Below are 19,516 nucleotides of genomic sequence, written 5' to 3' on the forward strand. Positions count from 1 at the left end.
GCATAGGTGTGGAAAGTATCTTAAGAGGTGCTGGTGTTGCTCCTCCACCTTCTCATCCCCCAAGGAAAGGACATACAAAAGTGAGCATTATGAAGATCTGGGCTGTCAGATGACCCCATAGTTTTATCAGCAGGAGGAAATGAAAAAAAAAAAAAGGTGAATTTGATCTCTGAACATCTCACCTCATTTATACTTCTCATCTGTGGAACTTCAGATGTATCCCAAAGTTAGACAATAAGGAAGAATCAATGCCTTAGAACTGTGTTGAAGAGTACTGACTAGCCCGTGAACTACCCAAAGAATAAACCTGCTTTGGAGGAAGTGCCACCAGGGTGCTTCTTAGAGGCAAAGATGGGGAAATTTCCTATCACATACTTCCAACATGATGTCAGGAAGGGCCGGTCCTTAGAAAAGGACATGTTGGGAAAGGTGGAAGATCAGAGAACAAGACCTTCAAGGAGATGGAATGACACAGTGACTAACAATGGGCTCAATGATGGTACAGAACAGGACAAGGTTCAGAGCTGTTCACTGATGAGTCAACTGGACAGCTCCTGACAGCACTAACAAACTGATGGCATTAACTTAGGGTGGTCTGATGGTGGAGTTGCGCTAATCCACCAGGGGCTCCTCAAGAGACAATAGGGCAATCTTCCACATTATTTACAGCTTTCTGAAAACCTACTGATGGGTCAGGACAATGCTGTTTCAACTTGATGAAAAGGAAAAAAGATGACACAGGCCCAGCACACCAAGTATCCACCTTGTTCTTGACTCTCAACATTCTGTAGAAGCCTACAACTGCAGCAGGGGTTCATATAGAGAAGCTGGAAAGCAAAGCTTCCTCTGCTCCCCTCCCCAAAAAGGTACTCTTCAAAGTGCTGAGCCTCAGATTTGGTGTGCCCACAGAAATGTTACCTTAATTGTAATTACTCCCCCCCCACATTAATAACGATGTTCCAGATTAAAAGGATTCTGTGGGCCTTTGTTTGCTTAATGGGACAGGAAATAAAATACTGGACTGTCCAGTTCATTACTAGAGTCTGGCAGTACTAAGTAACTTGCCCAAGGTCCCTTGGAAGGGACAGACTAGGACAGGGCCTCCGGGCTGGTTCCCTGGCTCCAGATATGAGGAGGAGAGACACTAGTCTCTGGCCCCTGCATGAGATGAGAAGGTAGAGGTGCACCATGTTCATGTGGGCAGCTCTCAGTAAAAGGACTTGGAAACTCACACTTGATCCTTAACTAGAGCTGAACTCTTGGTCATTTGCTTGTGCTGGGGGCTTACGAGCAGGTGGTGAGTGGGACACAGGTCAGGCTGGCCGTGGCTAATATCAGGAGGATGTGACTATGCTGCTGGTCCCAGGCAGGCACTAGTCGGGTGGAGTCCATTCAGCCCATCGACCCAAGCATATGCAGCACTTTCCTGGCAGACCCAGACGTCCAGGGTTTGGAACCTCCCCTCAGGCTTCTTTCTCAATCTGGCTTCCAGGCAGCTACTTGGAGGCTGCCAGAGCCACTGCCTACGCTGTTTCTTTCTCATGGTTGGAGTCCCTCCCCCTACTGTGCCCAAGTGGTATGAAGCTGCACTGCAATGGAAGGCACATGGTTCAACTCCATCAGCTGCTCTGCTGAAGGAGGATAGACAGTCTCCTCCTGTGCAATTAACTGCCTCTAAAAACTTGCCGGAGTCAGCTATGGATTGGTTCTGACTCGACGGTACTCAACAACTCTGCCCAAGAAGCTCTGGTGGGTGGCACAGTGCTAAGCTACACTGCAATCCCAAAAGTATGTTCGAATCTACCAGGTGCTCTGTGGAAGCAGCTTGGGCAATCTCCTGTGTACTGCCTGTGAAGACCCACTGGAGGGTCAGCTATGGGTGGGTCCCGACTTGACAGCACACAACTACTTTATCCACAGAAGCAGCTTAGACTAGTGACAGTCCCTGTCAGGGCCTCACCACCCCACCTGTAAAGTGGAAACAGTGACCTCTGCCTCCATCTCGACAAGCTATCTCCATTCACATGTGGCAGCAGAGGAGGCAGCGAGGACTCCAGTGTCCCTCTAAGCTATAGTGTGAGCCAACCCCACCAGCTCCAGAGCCACAGCCCCCTCACAGCTGGCAGGATTGTAGTCAGACTCTGGGGTTGTGTGTGCACAAGGTGGGGATGGCAAAGCCAATATGATTCCCGACACGGAAGCTCAAAGCACTGAGGCGCTGGACGGGTCAAACTCCGCTGGCTGCCCAGCTGCCCTTTCCTGCTACATTTTCCTGGTTCCTGCAGCTGAGAAACTGCTGGGGAAACCACTGGGTATGCAAATTCCAGCATTGGGAAATGATCCTGGGTGCTCACAAAGGCAGCCTCATGACGCCCTGTCCCCCACGACCACAGGTCTTGCACATCTTGCCTCCCACACAGTTAACCCCTAGTTAACCAGGAAGACTGTGACCCCTCTATCCTCAGGAACCTTAGGCTTCCCAGGCAGATAGCCCACACTGGATGAAATTCTCTGCCCTGCTGTCCCAAAGGAACTGAGGGCCCAAAAGCTAAAACAGGAGAGCTTTGGAGCTGCAGGGTGAGGCTCTCCCTAGCTTATCTGGGGCTGCTGATGGTCTCCAGGGTCAGAGGAAGAGCAGTGTTCAGGATGAGGCCACCACTTGCCTCAGCTGCCATTTCCTCCCTCCTACCAGCAAAGCTCTCTGCTGCCCCTCCTTCTTCATGTCTCCCAGAAAAGCCCAGAGGAGCCCTGGTGGTGCGGAATTTAAGTGATTATGGATGGTGGTTGCCACCTACCCACTGGGAGCTGAGAATCTACCTGAACCTACCTGATGGGAAAACCACTGAGCGTGCAAGCTCCAGCGCAGACTCTGAGGGAGAAAGTCCTGGGTTTCTGCTCCCATAAAGATTTGGCAGTTCTCCGCCACAAAGGGTCACCATGAAATTGAAATCAACTCTATGGTACCTAACACAGACTACCTAGAACTTAGCTAGGAAGACCCCTGACCTGGGGCAGACCTCTACCACAGAAAGTTAGCAATGGATAAGATGGAATTTAGTGAGACAAACAGCTTAGACACTGGGCAGGTGAGGAGTGTCATCTGCCTCAGTCCTTGGTCTTTCTGGGTCCCCAGGGCCTCCTGCCACCAAAGACAGCCCAAGGGCACAACACTCTTACCCCAGTTCTCAAACCTCAGGCTGGCTTTCTGCCAGAATGGGTGGAGCAGAGAGTGGTGAGTAAGAGCCTGTTCTGGGGACCTCCTAGTTCACGGGAAGGGTGTGGGAGGGAGATTTGGCTGAAAGAGGCAGGAAGTAGGGCCCTACAATTATGGAAACCCAAGCCATCCCAGGCCAAGGCATGTAAATCCTTCTGGCTAGTTCCTGGAGGGGGAGGAGGCCTCAGGCTGTCACCCTGGGGTATGTCTTCTTGAAGCTCCTCTCCAGCAATTGCTCACTCATTTAAAAATGGCTGCAAAACTAAGTGGAAGGATCAGGCAGCTCACCTCACCCCACTCCACACAGAGTTGGACATGTTGCTGAAGTCAGGTCACTGGGAATGGCCCAAAGGCTCTGGTTCTGGCCCCTCTCCAGAAAAGGATCTCGCAGAAGGCCAGCTGCTGATGGCCTGGCTGCCACCTGTCGGCAGCTGCTGGTACTACTGCCTGTGGAGCAGTGGGCCATGGGCAAGGATCTGGATCCCCAAACAAGAATCTAATGATGGTAAAAGGATACTCTGGTGCCTAGTCTGTGTAGAGTTGCACTGCTAACCCAGATGCCACGCATCTCTAGTGGCTCAAATCTACCAGCAGCTCCGAGTAAGAATGGGTAATCTCTCCTCCTCCTGTGTGATTTAGGCTCAGAAACTCAGTAGAGGATAAGCTATGAGATAGCAAGAGGGTTGGGGTTTGGTTTTCTTTTTTGTTTGTTTTTTTTAAGGATAGTAATAAGGCATAAAAGCAGATTAAAACTGCATTTGCAGTTCCATCCTGAAAAGCAACATCAGAGGTCAAAGCCATACCTTCCTTCCACAAAGCTTAAAGCTCCTCTTCTGTGTAACAAAATTATCCAAGGTCAGGTCACAGGAACTGGAGAAATAAGAAGGAAAACAAGAAAGCCAAAAGCACAAGTCTTCATATTTAAGGAACCACCTGAGGAGTGATATACAATAGAAGCACTGTATTAGAAGACTCTTGTTTCTTTCTGGTAGAGCCTGGTGGTCAAGAGTGACTGAAGGTTATGTGGAGTGCCAGGTTATCTAAGGCACACATGTCCCTGGACTCAGCAATTCCATTACTAAGAATTTATCTGACAGGCACACAATCACATCTGCACTTCAAAGGCTATTCACGACATGTCTGAAGCAGCAAAAGATGAGCGCAGTATGACCACCACCAAAAAGATTGCTGACACAAATCTTGGTGTATGCATGCAATGGAATATTAAGTAGCCAATAAAATTGAGGCGGCATCTGTATATATGGAACATTTTCTAAGCCACATTGCTAAACAGAAGACACAAAGGATTGGGAGGAGAGACTCTAAACACTCTATAGACAGTATTATGCTACCAACTCAATAAACATGCACAATTATATGTGCACGGAGAGTTGTGGTGGTACAGTGGGGTTTATTGAACCCTCCATCTGCTTGGGCTTAGTGGGCAGGCAAAAGAAGTAGTCCTCCTAGGAAACACTTTGTACAGAACTTTTCTGAAAGGACATGCAAGAAAACTGGCAGTAGTTGCCTTTGAGAAAAGGCACTGCATACCTGAGGGACAGACTTTGTAATGAATATACTTCAGTACCATTTGCTATTTGCATGTGTTACTTATATATATTAATAAGCTAACTTTGAGCTGTGGTGTTGGAGAAGAGCACTGAATATCCCATAGATGGTTAAGAGAACAAACGTGTGTGTTGGAGAGGGTGCAGCCGGAGTGCTCTTTGGAGGCAGGAATGATGAGACTTCGCCTCACGTGCTTTGCGTACGTTGCTAGGAGGGGCTATTCCTTGGAAAAGGACATGATGATGGGAAGGGTGGAGGGTCGGTGAAGGAGAGGAAGACCCTCAACTAAGTGGATTGACACAGTGACTGCTGCCTGCAGTGGGCTCTTGTATGTCAGGAAGTGTGAAGATGGCATGGGACAGAACAGGGTTCAGATCTTTTGTTCACAGGTTCACTATGAGTCATACGCAACTCAATGGCACCTAACAATAACAACAACAACAACAACGAGAGAGCAAGAAGGGGTAGAGGCGTAGAGGGTTGTATTGGTCAGGGGTCTCCAAAGTTTATTTTTGCATTCTAACAGTGAAAACTTGGCACATAATACACACCTTCAACGTACAGAAAAGCTGTTAAAACATGGTAACTGCCATTTTTTGGTGGTTCATTCTTTTATTCATAAATTATGTACATCTATTACTGAACCAGTATTTATGTATATTACATATCACATTCAGAATGAGAAGCTAGAGTCCAAGCTGGAAAATAAATATAAATCAAAATCCCAGTACTATTGTCCTATGCCCCATGGGCCTTCCTGCACACCACACCTTACCCTCGTCCCTGGGACCACTCACTGCCCTAAGGAGTGAGGACCATCATCAATTCCAACACAGCCCATTCAACTGGTGAACACATTTATTATATAGAAGCCTTTTATTAAAGTGAGAACTGTGTTTCAAATAACAAAGCCTACCACTTTGAAAAATTCAAACACAAAACTGCTAATTTGGATAGATGCAAAAATCAGAATTTCAATCCTTCCTTCCTTCCCGTTCTCACATTCCTACCACTCAGGCACGGTTTAAGTTTACAAAGGCGCATTCCCTCTCTCTCTCCACTTCACCCAAACCAGTACAGTGCCCAGAGTGAGGGCTTCAGACATGTACTTTTAAGCAAAATATTATGCTTCAGTAATTTGGATTAAGGCTGAGGAGCAGACAAGTAAAAATTAATGCAAAAAATAAGTCACATGCTATTTCAAAACAGCCTATTTTTCACTGCTTTCAAGTTTTGGTCATTTAACTCTTGTTTTCATTCCTTTATGAGATGCCTGGCATAGTCTATAAAAGCATCACCGCAGCATCCAAGAGTCAAGCTTAGAGTTTGAAATAATTCTAATACCCACTTCCTACTCTTCAAAATCAGATTTTCTATAAAGGATGTAAACTATTGTAGGGATACTGTTTAACCTACTTAAACATTTATTAATTTCTTAAACCACCACAAAGGCCCTCAGGTTTAGGGTCAGGTCAGTACAACAACTTTGAAAGCCCATCGTCTCCCAACCCCATCGAGGGACTACCCTCATCTAACTTCAGGAAGCTCCCCTTTAGTCCCTTTCGGCCCTGCTAGGTGCATTATCTTTCACTTTGTGGGTTATTTCTGCTCTTTACCTTCAATTTTGAGAATCTGACAGTGTTTACATTTTGAGTTTAACTAGAACAAAATAAAATCTTCTCAGTCCCATGGAAGAGTCTACATGAAGCTCTCCATGAAGCAATGGGCAGGCACAGACACTCTAGGGCTTTTAAAAGATGTCTTACAACTACCACAAGGAACAAAGGACAGCCCTGATCGTGGTGAGAAAGTTAAAGAACAGAAAACAAAGTTACACAGATTGGATCAAATAAACCAGTACAGCTCCTTTCAGCCCATCCACTCCCCTGCTCAGGACCTCTGGAGAACAAAAAAAAAGGAGGATGGGATGGCATCTCACGGGAGTAAACATCTTACAATCAGGCCATAATTCTTTATACCAACTCATTTTCTGTCCCTAAGACATAAAGCTAAGTTCTGCACTAACCAAAGCAACTCACTGAAGGCATGCCCTGAGGACGTACCTCTGGAGTGGTCCTAGCAGTTGTACCAGCCAGTGATCTGTGACAGGACCAGCTAAGAGGGGAAGAAGCAGGTCACCCAGCAAACCACAACAAATGCTCTAGGTCACTGTAAAGGCAACTGCACCTACAGTAACGTCTCCTTCCATGTTCACACATTTGTTCTTCTGGCTGGTGATAAACTTGATTACCTACCTCATCCCTGTTTAGAGTCAGGTAATTTTAAGTGACAAGTTACAACTAGCACAAGCATAGAAGGGAGAAATTCCAGGGTGTTTTCTAAATTATCCAACGTAGGGATCCTAAACTGCCCCTCAAGGATTGACTATTTCCAGGATGTCTGGCCAATTCACAGGAAAACTGCAAGGTCCCCTAATCAATGATTGAACTTTATAAAGACAGTAAGTACAGGACAAGCAGCCTGTCTCTAGCCAAGGCAGAATATATACTCAGTTTTGTGCACATACACAGATATATTTAAATAAGAAATCTTTTTTTTTAAGAGTCCTACTACTGTATTTCTAGCAAATGCCAAAAATACCAGTCAGAAAGAAGTTTTCTCTGTGTTTTCCCCAAGGATTAAGGAAATTGCAGGTACCCTCCCCTCCCTCTCCCTCAAAAGAAGACAAACTGACAAAGGAGGATACAGAATACTTCGGGTTTCCATCACTATTATGTTCTGTTTTGAAAAAAGAATGATCTAAATGTAAGGTACTATTTCTCTAAAAACTCTGAGTTCTGCTACCAAAGAGACAGCTAAGTAGAGCCAAAACAAAACAAAAAAAATTGCCCACTTTTTAAAATCTGAAGAGTGATCAAAGACTTTGCACAACTGACAAGGCAGACTTGTTTTGACAATGGCCTGCCAGCCATGTAGAGTTCTATCAGTATTATCACAAATGCAACATATTTTTCTCTAACAAAGATATGAACATAGGTAAAGGACTGTGACTAATTATAGTCAAAATGAAGATAACACCCTACATTTATTCCTCAGACTAATTTACAACACAGAGCTTAAATCAGTCCCCTAATGCAGTGGCTCTCAACTTGACTTCACTGTCAGAACCCCAGGAAATCTTTGAAAGAAAACACAAGAACTAGCTTATGTCCCTGCCAGTCTCCTGGGAGGCACCCAGACATCGGGATTTTTTTTTTCTTTTTTTTAAGTTTTACTGGAAATTCCACAGGACAGCCAAGGTAAATCACCACAACACTAGAGGCATGAAACATTTCCCCGAAAACTCCAGAGCCTGACCACCCCAGTAAGGAACAGGCCTCTGTGGGATGTTACAATCTATATAACAAATTTGTACAGATCAGCCGGTGATGCAATTCTGAGCTTTTCCATACACTTTAGTGTATTTTAGAGCTATACGCAAGCAGGCAAATACCAGCAAAGAAAAGACAGACTAAGAAATTTCCCAAAGGCATGATATGAAAAAATAAAACAGAAGAACAATCTTGTATTTTAAAGTGATGTATGAGAAGTCAAAGCTTATGAAATTTTATTTATACAAAAGAATAAAAACACCTATTTTAAAATGAGTGGCAATCTAAAGCCATGTTTTTCCGCTATTCCTATTTCTTGAACACAAACTGCTTTTGACTCAAAAAAGACTGAAGATAGGTAATTATTAAATAAACACTCTTTATACCTTCCCCCTGTAAAAAGACAAAACAGCCAAGTTCCCTCTTTTTATGTACGGAAGATCAGATTGTTTTCAGTTAAGAATATTTGCAACTTCAAAAAACAGATGATCAGATATGTCAGCAGGAAGGTATGAGCTGTACAAAAGCATTACAAAAAGTCCCAAAAAAAAATAAGATGGTAAAAACAACAATACAAAAATAATAAAACAAAAAGAAGATGCCAGATATTTACAGCCTCCATCTGAAATGCAACTTATTGTTCTATTCTGAGTGTAAAAACAAAGCCAGCCAGCACTTCTGATGAGAGTCACAGATGATGTCGATGCCAACCCCTCTGCAGGGAGGAACCAACTCCAAGAAGGAAGAAATGCACAGTTTGCAGCTTGCTGAGATTAGAACCAATTCACAGTTGTTCCTGCAACGCTGTTACTAAAAATGACACAAAGTAAATGATCTGATGTGGTTTTACAGAAATGACTTTTTGTCACCACATTTCAGAACAAACTGCGTCGCAGGCACTGGGTCCAGGAAAGCAGATGCAGATGGCCACGCACTCGGGTGAGATGTTTATCTTTTGAGGTCAGATAAGGGAAGCAGGGCTCTAGAACCTGGAAGCTTCTGTACTAATGAGTCTTCTAATAGTCCTAGAGAGAGAAAAACAAAAGTCCCAATTTACTCACAGCAGAACCTTGGTTCTAACCCGGAGAGTAGGGGGAGATCTCATAAACAACTCTGCTAGGAAACAGATCTGTAGCTAAAGTTCTTCTGCAAATATAGTGTATTTCACATCTAAAGGTGGGCTGTCTTCTGAGCCACATGGGGATAAGTAATCAATTCTGCCCTTATCAGACCACCTGAGCCCAACAGTCAGAAAAAGGTGTTTATGATTTACCATTTAATCAAAGGGACTTTTTCCCCCTTCAATAAATTTGTGTACAACCTCTTCCTCTCTCCAAAACAGAAAAAGTAAATAACACCTAACAGTTAGGGTCTGTCCAGATGAACATGCCAGACTTTAAAACTAGACTCATGTGCCAGACTCAATACACTCAAGTCCTAAAGACAGAAATGAATTTTTAAAATCATCTACAAAATTGCCAGCCTCTCTGAAATGGCCTGGCTGATACTTACAGCTCGTGGTTTTTTGTTTAACTTCAGATCAATCCTGTGATGGGAAAGATAAAAAGATATTTGCATTTTAATTTACAGAAAAAATGTCTAAGGAGGCAGCTACTGAATAGGGCACAAGCTATAACAAAGACTATTTGGTTAAGCAAAGTCCACATTCTTCATTAGACTATGCCATATTTAGTTGTTTACCCAGATGTTATTAAGCAAGTATTGGTTTAAAAATATGAGCAGATATTCTTGCCACAAGGCAAACTGAGATGACTCAGATATATACGGCAGTTATGAAAGTCATAGACTTTTTAAAAAATATTGCAAAATTACATGTTAAAGAGATCGGATTAAGAGGGCATGCTCTACATTAATGGGTTAGCTCTGGTAATTCTATCACCGATAATTATTGAGACACATGGTGATTAAGATCAGGAAAGAGACTAGGAGTTTGTATTTCTGACAAGAAACACAAAGGAAATTAAATGAAGTTCAATTTTTAAATATTTCCAAAATGTCAAACTCTTAAACTATTAATCTCCTTATGAAGCAAAGCCAGAAAATCAATTTAAATATGAATTAAAGATTTTTCTATTTAAGAAGAAAGTAAAATGCATAAAAGTGAAGTTTACGTAATTTTGCTTAAGTTATTAAATAAAATGTTACCTCCATCACGTTTTTCTGTTTTTAAAAAAAACTTCCCAGCCTAACCTAATATACATACCTACAATTAAACAGATAAACTATGGGTTAGAAAGGTCTCAAAAAGGCATATTGGTGTCTACACACTAAACAACACAGCACAAATACTAATGCAAATCACACTTACTCAAAGTCATAATCAAACATGCCAGACGGGCTGAGGGGCAGCATTTGAAAGGAAGAAAGCAATAGAAATTAATGTACTAATTGAATAAATTAGTTGATTAGCCTAGCAAGACTTGTAGAAACAAAACCAGCTTTTATGAATTTTAAGCCATAAAGTTTCAAATATCAAAGCACCAAAGATTTTGTGGTCAGGAGATCCCCTTTCCTCAATGGATTTCAAATCAGAAGAACAGACTACGAAAGGAAAAGTTATTTCATTAGAAAACTACAGATACTTGGTGTCTTTTTTATTAGCTTTCAAATCTAGAGTTAGAACTTTTAAAACATTTCATTGTAATTTAAAAAAAATACTTAGATCATTAGAAGAAACAGAGAAGAGAATGGTTTAGTCATACAATGAAAGGTACTCCGAAGACACTGCTAACATTCAGCATAATAAATTTTAACTAAAATGACAAGAACATCCTCAACTTTGAATAAAAGAAAACATTTTACAACATTTTAGTCAAGTTATATGTTCTAAATGTATCCAGGGAACATGGTGCTCCTTTTCTATAGTATTCATCCTAGAAACCAAGAGTTCAATGGAATAACTTCTTCCGTGGTAGAACCTCATTCCAGAAACTGAAGAGCTAAATTGCTCTGACCCCTGGTGAAGGCAGTTTTCTTTTTGGGTCAAGGCTATAATTGAAGTACATTGGAGTCTGCGGAGTTCCTATTAAAACAAAGGAAAGCAGACATCCACAAAGCACCCCTAATCTCAGAGATGGATCAGGGTAGTACCCAAAAGGAGGTCACTGTGGGCTAAGGTTACTAGCAGACGGTGGTCTAGGCAGACCTCCAAAGCATGACACCAGCTCCTTAGCTCCAAGGCCTCCCAGACTCTAGATAGGTGATAAAACAAAACGGAAATGGCTGCATTTTCCTCCCAGCCAATGTTTCCTTGACTAACTCAGAAAGCCTAATAAATGTCAACTGACCTTATATAACAGTTTCACTTAAGACATTTGGGTAAGTATATTCAGTAAGTATACAAGGCAGGAATTAGCAAATATTTCTCTTTTGGTCTAACTTAACTTTGTTCTCTAAGTCAAAATAGATTGTACTCAGTGTATCAAATCACAAACAACATGGAAGAATTCTAGGATCTTGTGTAATAATAAAAACCTGTAAGAGTAGCTGGAAGTTACTTTGTCAACCTTTTCCTTTAAAGACACTAAAATTTAATTATTGTTCGGCTATCATATACAATGTAAGAACTCAGCTCACTGTGGTCCATTTATAAACCTACAAATGATATGCTAATTTCCACAGTCTTGAAGAGGGCCAGTTCAAAAGTTAGTTCTTTCACTAATATATCACATTTATTTCTACCTTGCTTTGTTCACCACCAAATAGTGGCTGGCACATGGTGGGTGACCAAACATTTGCTGCAATAATCTACTACTAACTTTATCTGACTACATGAGTGTGGCACCCCAAAAAAGAAACAAATACCATGGTGGGTGCAAACTTAAGAGCCAAAGTGCCTGAGCTACCCCCACTCCTGATCTGTCAGCCCCACTGAGACATGAATCTGGGAAAGGGGTTTAAGCCAAACACAATTCTAGACTAAAGAAGGCAAGAATCCAAGATGTCTACAGGGCACGGTAGGGACCGTGGCCCCTGGGACTTGGCTTCTCTGGAGAGAAGGCAGTGCTGAAGCTGAAGGGACCACAACAGCCAGATATTAAACTAGGACAGGGAAAAAGGATCCTACTTCCCACAAGAACCCAAGATTCTTAAAAGCAGTAACTTGACAAGAAAAATCTTTAGAAACCCTGGTATTTTTCTGAAAGGAGTTATCTCGTAAGGCTAAGAAAGGAAAGAAGTATTTTCCTATAGAAATTTACCAAAAAGTCTGTAAGAAGAAAGTTAAGGCCTAACTCCCTTTATCAGTCATCAGCTGATCATGCCATTAATGAAAGCAATGTTTTACCTGAAACAACAATTATTTAGTTTATAGTATCAGCAATGGAAAAAAGTAGTCCCAAAAGTAGGAATTTTTTCCCCTCCTAATCTAGATACTCTGAAATAGAAAAAGAGTAATTATCTTTAAAGGGCAGTAGAGTACATGTAATGGAATAGAGAACATGACATTTAACTATCTTGAATTAAAACTATATATTCTTTTAAGAGAGTGATTCTATGCTACATCTGTGACAATGTAGCACCAGCCCTATAACAATAGTTAACTCACAGCCCTATGAAAGGATAACAAAACAAAACGAGTATCTCTTACTACTGTTCTGAGATTAGCATGGTAACTTTGGTTTGTAAAACATGTTAAGATGCAGCAGTCTTTGTTCACTATTTGAAGGAAACATTCAATCTAAATAATAAAATTATCAATAAGGGAGAAAAAAGTCCCTAAAAAGAGAAAAAAAATCAATCAGTTGATGTTTGAGAAATTGAAATGAGATATGGTTAATTCTATCTACATTATCTCACTGCCACACCCTCAAAGGTAACAATTTTCATATCCTGGGTGCAGGAAGGAATATTGTACAGGTTTATGAAGGTTCCTAACCCAGAAGCTAACTGAATTCTGTCAATTTCTTGCAGAGCGCCCCACCTCCAACTGCATATTTAATTAAAAAAAAAAAAAAGACTGGAACAAATGCCAGTACCTGACTGATTTCCATGTCTCCTAGAAGGTTGGAGCCAGAGTATGATTTATTCTAGACACTATGTGAAGTCTTTCTGGTTACACCTATATTATACTTTCCAGTTACCGCAGTTAACAGGTCCTGCCATTACCATACAAAACCAAAGCATAGTGTAGGCTAAATATCCTCTTGATGATACCTGAACTATATGTCCACAGATGTCATTCCTACACAATGCAAAAATCAGAAAGGCACTCTCATATTTTATAGACTTAACATTGTTTCTCCAGTATCTGATGTCAGCATACTAAAAAGTCACAGAGAAATCACAAAAAAACCTGTACTTAAAAAAAGTGTAACAGATCCATTTTCTCCATCTACAAGGGAATGCAAGAAGGCAGGGACTGGGATTATACCTAAGACTTTAGCCCCTTTCGCAGCTTTCCAAAAGTCTTAGTGGCACACTCTATTACATAGATTCCATTTCTATTTCTCCTTCTCCACAACTAAAAGTATTCCACTTTCACCACCTTAAATAAGGTTTTAAAGAATAAAAGCCTCCTGAGAACTACAAAGAATGAGAAGGATGCCCATCAACCCTTCCTGTGGAGAGAAAAATCAGCCCGTTCTTTCAGACCAAAGGAATTCTTTCCATTAGCAAGAGAGCAAAAACTCTGTAACCAGGCTGAGAAGCATGAGTCTAGGAAAGTCACTTTACAGCGGTGGCCATGGCCATCTGAGGGTGGTAGACTGCCACTTACCTGTGCCGGTTTTTATTCTTTCGTTTTTTATGGCTGCTGTGATGACTCCCTGAGGAAGTAGCAGATGCAGCCTTCTGAGGTTTCACTCCCTGCACAGATCCATCTAGATCCTCGGGGTCTTCCTGGCTGGGTTCATTTTCCTGATTGTGGAAGTCCGGAGATGTATCACTCTCTGTCCCACTTCCTGGTTCCCCTGGAAGTAATAAACACGGCACCTGAGAACATCGTCAGGACTCCTCAGATAATCTGCTCAGCAAGCAAGAGGAATATTTTGACCACTGCTATTGTCACCAATTCTGATTTGCAGGTCCCCATGTGAGAGAGCAGAATGGCCCAGGAGACTTTTCCAGGCTGCAATCTTTATGGAAGCAGATCAGCAGCTCTTTCACAGAGGTGCAGGCTAGTCTAAATTGCCAACTTTCTGATTAACTGTTAGTCAGGGGCTTAAACACTGGACCAGTAGGACTCCTCTGCATACTAGTACATAGGAAAAACTATTCTCTATCCTCCAAAACTGTATGTTCTAACTGATCACTAATTCAGACCAGTGTTCCTAGATACTGTGCAACCTGAAACAGGGTAATCAGAGGCAAGGGGTCTAAATCTGGCTAGGAAATGGAGCCCTCCCACCAAGATAACTTTCACTTCATAAAGACTTTATTTACACATAAAACACACTAATGGATTGATGATCACAATTAAAACACTACATTTCCAGGAAGTGAAAGGTGGGAACCAGCCCGTAGCTGGCTCTGCCCTACCCCAAACATATAAGTAGCTCATCTTCTACCAAAAAAAAAAAAAAACAAACAGAGGCCCAGGGGGGAGAAGAGTGCTGAATTACTCTGAGAAGCCCTAAAAAATTTTTTTAAAAGAATTAACAATATAAATTAATTGGCATACAGTTTCAATTTTAAAATACCTCTTGGCTAATTAAATATTTTGTTGTTGTTGTTGTGTGCCGTCAAGTCGTTTGCGCTCATAGCGACCCGACCCTATGTACAACAGCCCTAAACTCTGCTCTGTCCTGTGCCAATCACACTGTCTCTGACACTCCCATCCCAATTATCCCAGTCACTGAATCAATCCACCTCATAGAGAGCCTTCCCCTCCTGCACTGTCCCTCCACCCTCCCAAGCATGATGTCCCTCTCCAAAGACCGGTCCCTCCTCACAACATGTCCAAAGTAGGTTAGACGGAGCCTCAGAATCCTTGCCTCCAAAGAGCCACCCGGTTTAACCCTTTCCAGGATGAATCTGTTTGTTCCTAGTAGTCCATGGTACTCTCAATACTCTTCTCCAGCACCACAGCTCAAAGGCATCAATTCTCCTTCTATCGTCCTTGGTCAATATATTAAAGGGGGAAAAAATCTGGTATAAATCCATTTATTTAAGTAACATAATTACATGTATTTCAGTACATGCATTTTTTTCTCTCTAAAATTTCTGAAACTTTTGAAAGATTGGAAGCTTTTCTTTTACCTTACTGAGCCACTGAAGGTTCCTAAATATGTTCATTACCTGTTTCTAAGAATTATCAAAAAGAATTATGTGCATAAAAGGACCAGACATCTTCTTTTTCTATCTTAGTTTTAAAAAAATTCTGTGAAGAAAGCCCAAATTTAGCAGCACATGAAGAGCGAAATAAAGGAAAACTTCTCACAAAAGAAAGAAGATATAAAATAGGGAGGTCTCAGAAGCCCTGAAAAGTAGTTTTGTGCACTTCAAAACAGCAACAGAAGGGGGAGCTCTAGGGTTATGAAGGTAGAAAAGTACACTTTTACTACCTTCATCACCATCTCAAAACTGACTCAGAAATTACCTTCCAGGGGTTTTCAGAAAAAAATAAAAGTAAAATGACCAATCTTCATGTTTAGGAAAATTGATTTCATGTGAAATGCACAAAAGCATTTCAGAATTTTCTAAAAAATGATGACAATCAAATCTGTGCCGTATAAACAGTATAAACTGTGCAGGATAAACTCAGATCAATCAATGGAATAGAATCTATTCTAGAATATGAGATCCAAAAATGGTTATACAGAAGATCTACTGATAAGCAAATCATTTGTGAAGCTGAACTATAGGAAAAATAATGTAGCATCAGGATCAGAGGAAGACTCAACAAGAACCTGTATCATACAGATGATGTAATCTTGCTTGCTGAAAGTGAAGAGGATTTGAAGCACTTGCCTTCAACACGGATTACATTTCAACATCAAGAAAACAAAATTCTCACCACTAGACCGACAGGCAACCAACGCGACGACAGATGAAGAAAAGACAGATACTATCAATGACTTCATCCTACTGGAATCCATAAGCAATACATTTGATACTAGCAGTCAAGAAATAAAAAAACATACTGCACTGGGAAAGTCGGCTTTCAGGGACCTCTCCAAAGTATTGAGGATAAATCATGTCTGTTTAAAGACTAACATACACCTGATTCAGGCCATGATCTTGTTGTCCGTCACTCACTCTACACCTGAGAGCTGGACAATGAATAAGGATGACAGAAGACGAACTGAAGCTTTTGAGTTGTGGTGCTGGAGGAAAATATTTAATATCTCACAGACTACCAAAGGAATAAACAGCTATGTTTTGGAGAAAAATCAGCCAGCTGCTTCTCAGAGGCAAGGATGGCAAAATCTCATCTCCCGTATGTTGGGCATGTTGTTAAGAGGGGCTATTCTTTGGAAAGAGACAGTATGCTTAGAAGGTGAAGGGCCAGCAAAAGGAAGACCCTCAACAAGATGAGTGCCAGTGACTGCAGCAATGGGCTGAAGTATGTCAGAGATGATGAGAATGACACAGATTGGAGCAAGTTCAGATTTGTTGTTCATAGGGTCACTGTAAGCCATACTCACAACTCCATGGCACCTAACTGTGGTCAACTGACAATTATGGTCAACTGATTGTCAACAAGGGTCAAAGTAAAGAGTTTTTTCATAAATGGTGCTGGGACAACTAGAAATCCAAAAGAATGCAGTTTGAGTCCCTCTTAACGCCACACACAGAAATTAAAAATGGAACACAGACCTAAATGTTAAGTGATAAAACTCTTAAAATCAATTAGACCAGGTAATGGTTTTACATATGTTACAATAACAGCAAAAGTAAAAAATAAAGATTAAACTGGTCTACATTAAAATATTATACTTTTTGTTACAAATTATACTATCAGCAAAATGACAACTCAGAGAATGAAGGAAAATACTTGGAAATCATATATTTGATAAGGGTTGTATATTCAGGCTACCTAAAAGACTTGCCACACAATAATAAAAAGATTAAACATAAAGTAGGCAAAGGATTTGAAAAGAATTCTCCAAAGAAAATATAAACATGGCTACTAAGCAAAGAAAAGAAAATGTTCCAAGGCTTCTTGTTACCTTCAATTTGATTCTCTTAGCAACCCTACAGAATACAGCAAAAATGTCCCATAGTAATTTTGGGGCTGAAATCTTTCTAGGAGCAAATTACCAGGTCTTTTCTCCCAGTCACAGGTGACCCACCAGCAGGTCCCAAAGCTATAAATTGCATGGAAGGAGAATGCTCATCTTTCTCCTACAGTCCAAAAGGAATTTGCACAGCTAACACAAGAGCTGGACTTCTCTGACTGGTCAACTCACCAGCAGCTCCAAGGGAAAAAGATGGGGAATGTCCTTCCATCCGAATTACAGCCTCTCAAAACCTTAACTGCTAGAGAGGGTCAGCTATGAGTCAGTTATGACTTGATGATAAGGAGTTAGAGTTTTTTGAGTTTTTCTCCCATAGAGCCACTGGTGGTTTCAATATTACCTTTTGGTTAGCAGTCAAGTACTTAATCATTGTGCTGCTTGGGCTTGCACTGTTGTTGCTATAGGATGTCATTTGCAACTCACAGTGAGCCCTAAAAACCCTGGTCTATCCTGTGCCAAACTCACTGTCTCCAACACACCCACTCCCATTACCCCAATCACTGAATCGATCCATCTCATCGAGGGTCTTCCTTTCCTGCACCATCCCTCCACTCTCCCAAACATGATGTCCCTATCCAAGGACCAGTAATTCCGTGCAACATGCCCAAAGTATGTTAGAGGAAGCTTAAGAATCCTTGACTCCAAGGATCAGCCAGGCTTCACCCTCTCGGGGACCAACCTGTTTGTTCTCCTATCAGCTCATAATATATTCAACACTCTTCTCCAGCACCCCATCTCGAAGCCATCAATTATCTTTCTATCATCCCTAGTCACTGTCCAGCTCTCCAACTCATAGCACACAATTGTGCAGACTATGGCCCGGATCAGGCGCACCTTAGACTCCAGCCTAATGCTGATGCTCTTCAATACTTTGGAGAGGTCCCCAACAGCTGACTTTTCCAATGCAATTCATCTCTTGATTTCCTGGCTGCTGGTACCAAGAGTGTTGACTATGGAGCCAAGTAAACTAAAACTGTTAACTATCTCAATCTTGTCACCGTTCATACTGATGCTGCCAATTGGCCTAGTGGTGAGAATCTTTGTTTTCTTAATATTGAGCTTCAATCCATAGTGAAGGCTGCAGTCCTTAACCTTCTGCAGCAAGCACTTCAGGTCCTCCTCAGTTTCAACAAGCAGGATTGTGTCATCTGCATAACGCAGGCTGTTGATGAATCTTCCACCAATCCTGATGCCACATTCCTCCTCGTACAGCCCAGCCTCCCAAATGATCTGTTCTGCATACAGACTGAAAAGGTATGGAGACAGAATACATTGCTGACAGACAACCTTCCCGATTTTGAACCACTCAGTGTCTCCTTGCTCTGTTCTGACAATTGCCTCTTGGTTCAAGTATAGGTTTCGCATAAGCACAATCAAATATTCAGAGTCAGCCACAGCTTGTTGTGATCCACACAGTAAAAAGCCTTTGCATAGTCAATGAAACACAGATAGACATTTTTCTGGTACTCTGCTTTCTGTCACGATTCATCTAACATTAGCTGTAATATCGCTAGTACCACAGACTTCTAAACCCAGCCTGCACATCTGGCAGTTCTCTGTTGGCGTGTTGCTCCAGTTGTTTCTGGATAATTTTCAGAAGAATCTTGCTTGCATGTGATATTAGTGATACTGTTTGATAATTTCCGCACTCTGTTGGGTCATCTGTCTTTGGAATGGGAACAAATATGGATCTCTTCCATTCAGTTGGATGCTTTTGGGCAGAGTGTTAAATGATCCAAGCATTAAAAGATGGAAGGAGTATACACAGTCACTGTACCTGAAGGAATTGGCTGACAGAGAAGAATTTCATGAAATAATATGAGCAAGAGCCTATTGTGATGAAGGAGGAAGTTCAAGTTGCTCTGAAAGAACTGGCAAAAAACAAGGCTCCAGGAGTTGACAGCATACCAGCTGACATGTTTCAACAAACAGACACTGCCTTGGATGTGCTCGCTAAGTTGTGCCAAGAAATCTGAAGGACAGCCAGCTGGCCAACTGGACTTGCATTAGGGAAATAAAAATGTAAGTCAAAAGTACAATATTATTTATATCCACTGTTGTTATGTACCATGAGTCAATCATGACTCTTGTTTTTGTTGTGTACCAGAGTCAGAACCAACCCATATCTGACCTTCCAGTGAGTTTTCAGAGGCAGTTAATCGCAAGGGAGGAGACTGCTTATCTCCCCCCGCCCCCCCCCC

At 41.7% G+C, this 19,516-nt stretch overlaps 1 protein-coding gene across 1 annotated transcript in view; it reads right to left on the reverse strand.

Annotated features, from left to right (window-relative positions):
* Nucleotides 1-8,848: 8,848 nt before the first annotated feature.
* Nucleotides 8,849-19,516, reverse strand: part of MEAF6 (MYST/Esa1-associated factor 6) — a 49,241-nt gene continuing 38,573 nt past the window's right edge. Inside the window, exons 5-7 of the mRNA XM_006886457.1 lie at nt 13,853-14,045; nt 9,628-9,661; nt 8,849-9,140 (exon numbers count right to left, since the gene is read on the reverse strand). Of these exons, the coding sequence (XP_006886519.1) occupies nt 9,132-9,140; nt 9,628-9,661; nt 13,853-14,045 (236 nt within the window). The 3' untranslated portion in view covers nt 8,849-9,131. The remainder of the gene's footprint in view (nt 9,141-9,627; nt 9,662-13,852; nt 14,046-19,516) is intronic.

The sequence above is a fragment of the Elephantulus edwardii genome, unplaced genomic scaffold (genome assembly GCF_000299155.1).
Source record: "Elephantulus edwardii isolate Elephantulus edwardi_28Jun2011 unplaced genomic scaffold, EleEdw1.0 scaffold00049, whole genome shotgun sequence".
Classification (NCBI taxonomy): Eukaryota; Metazoa; Chordata; class Mammalia; order Macroscelidea; family Macroscelididae; genus Elephantulus; species Elephantulus edwardii.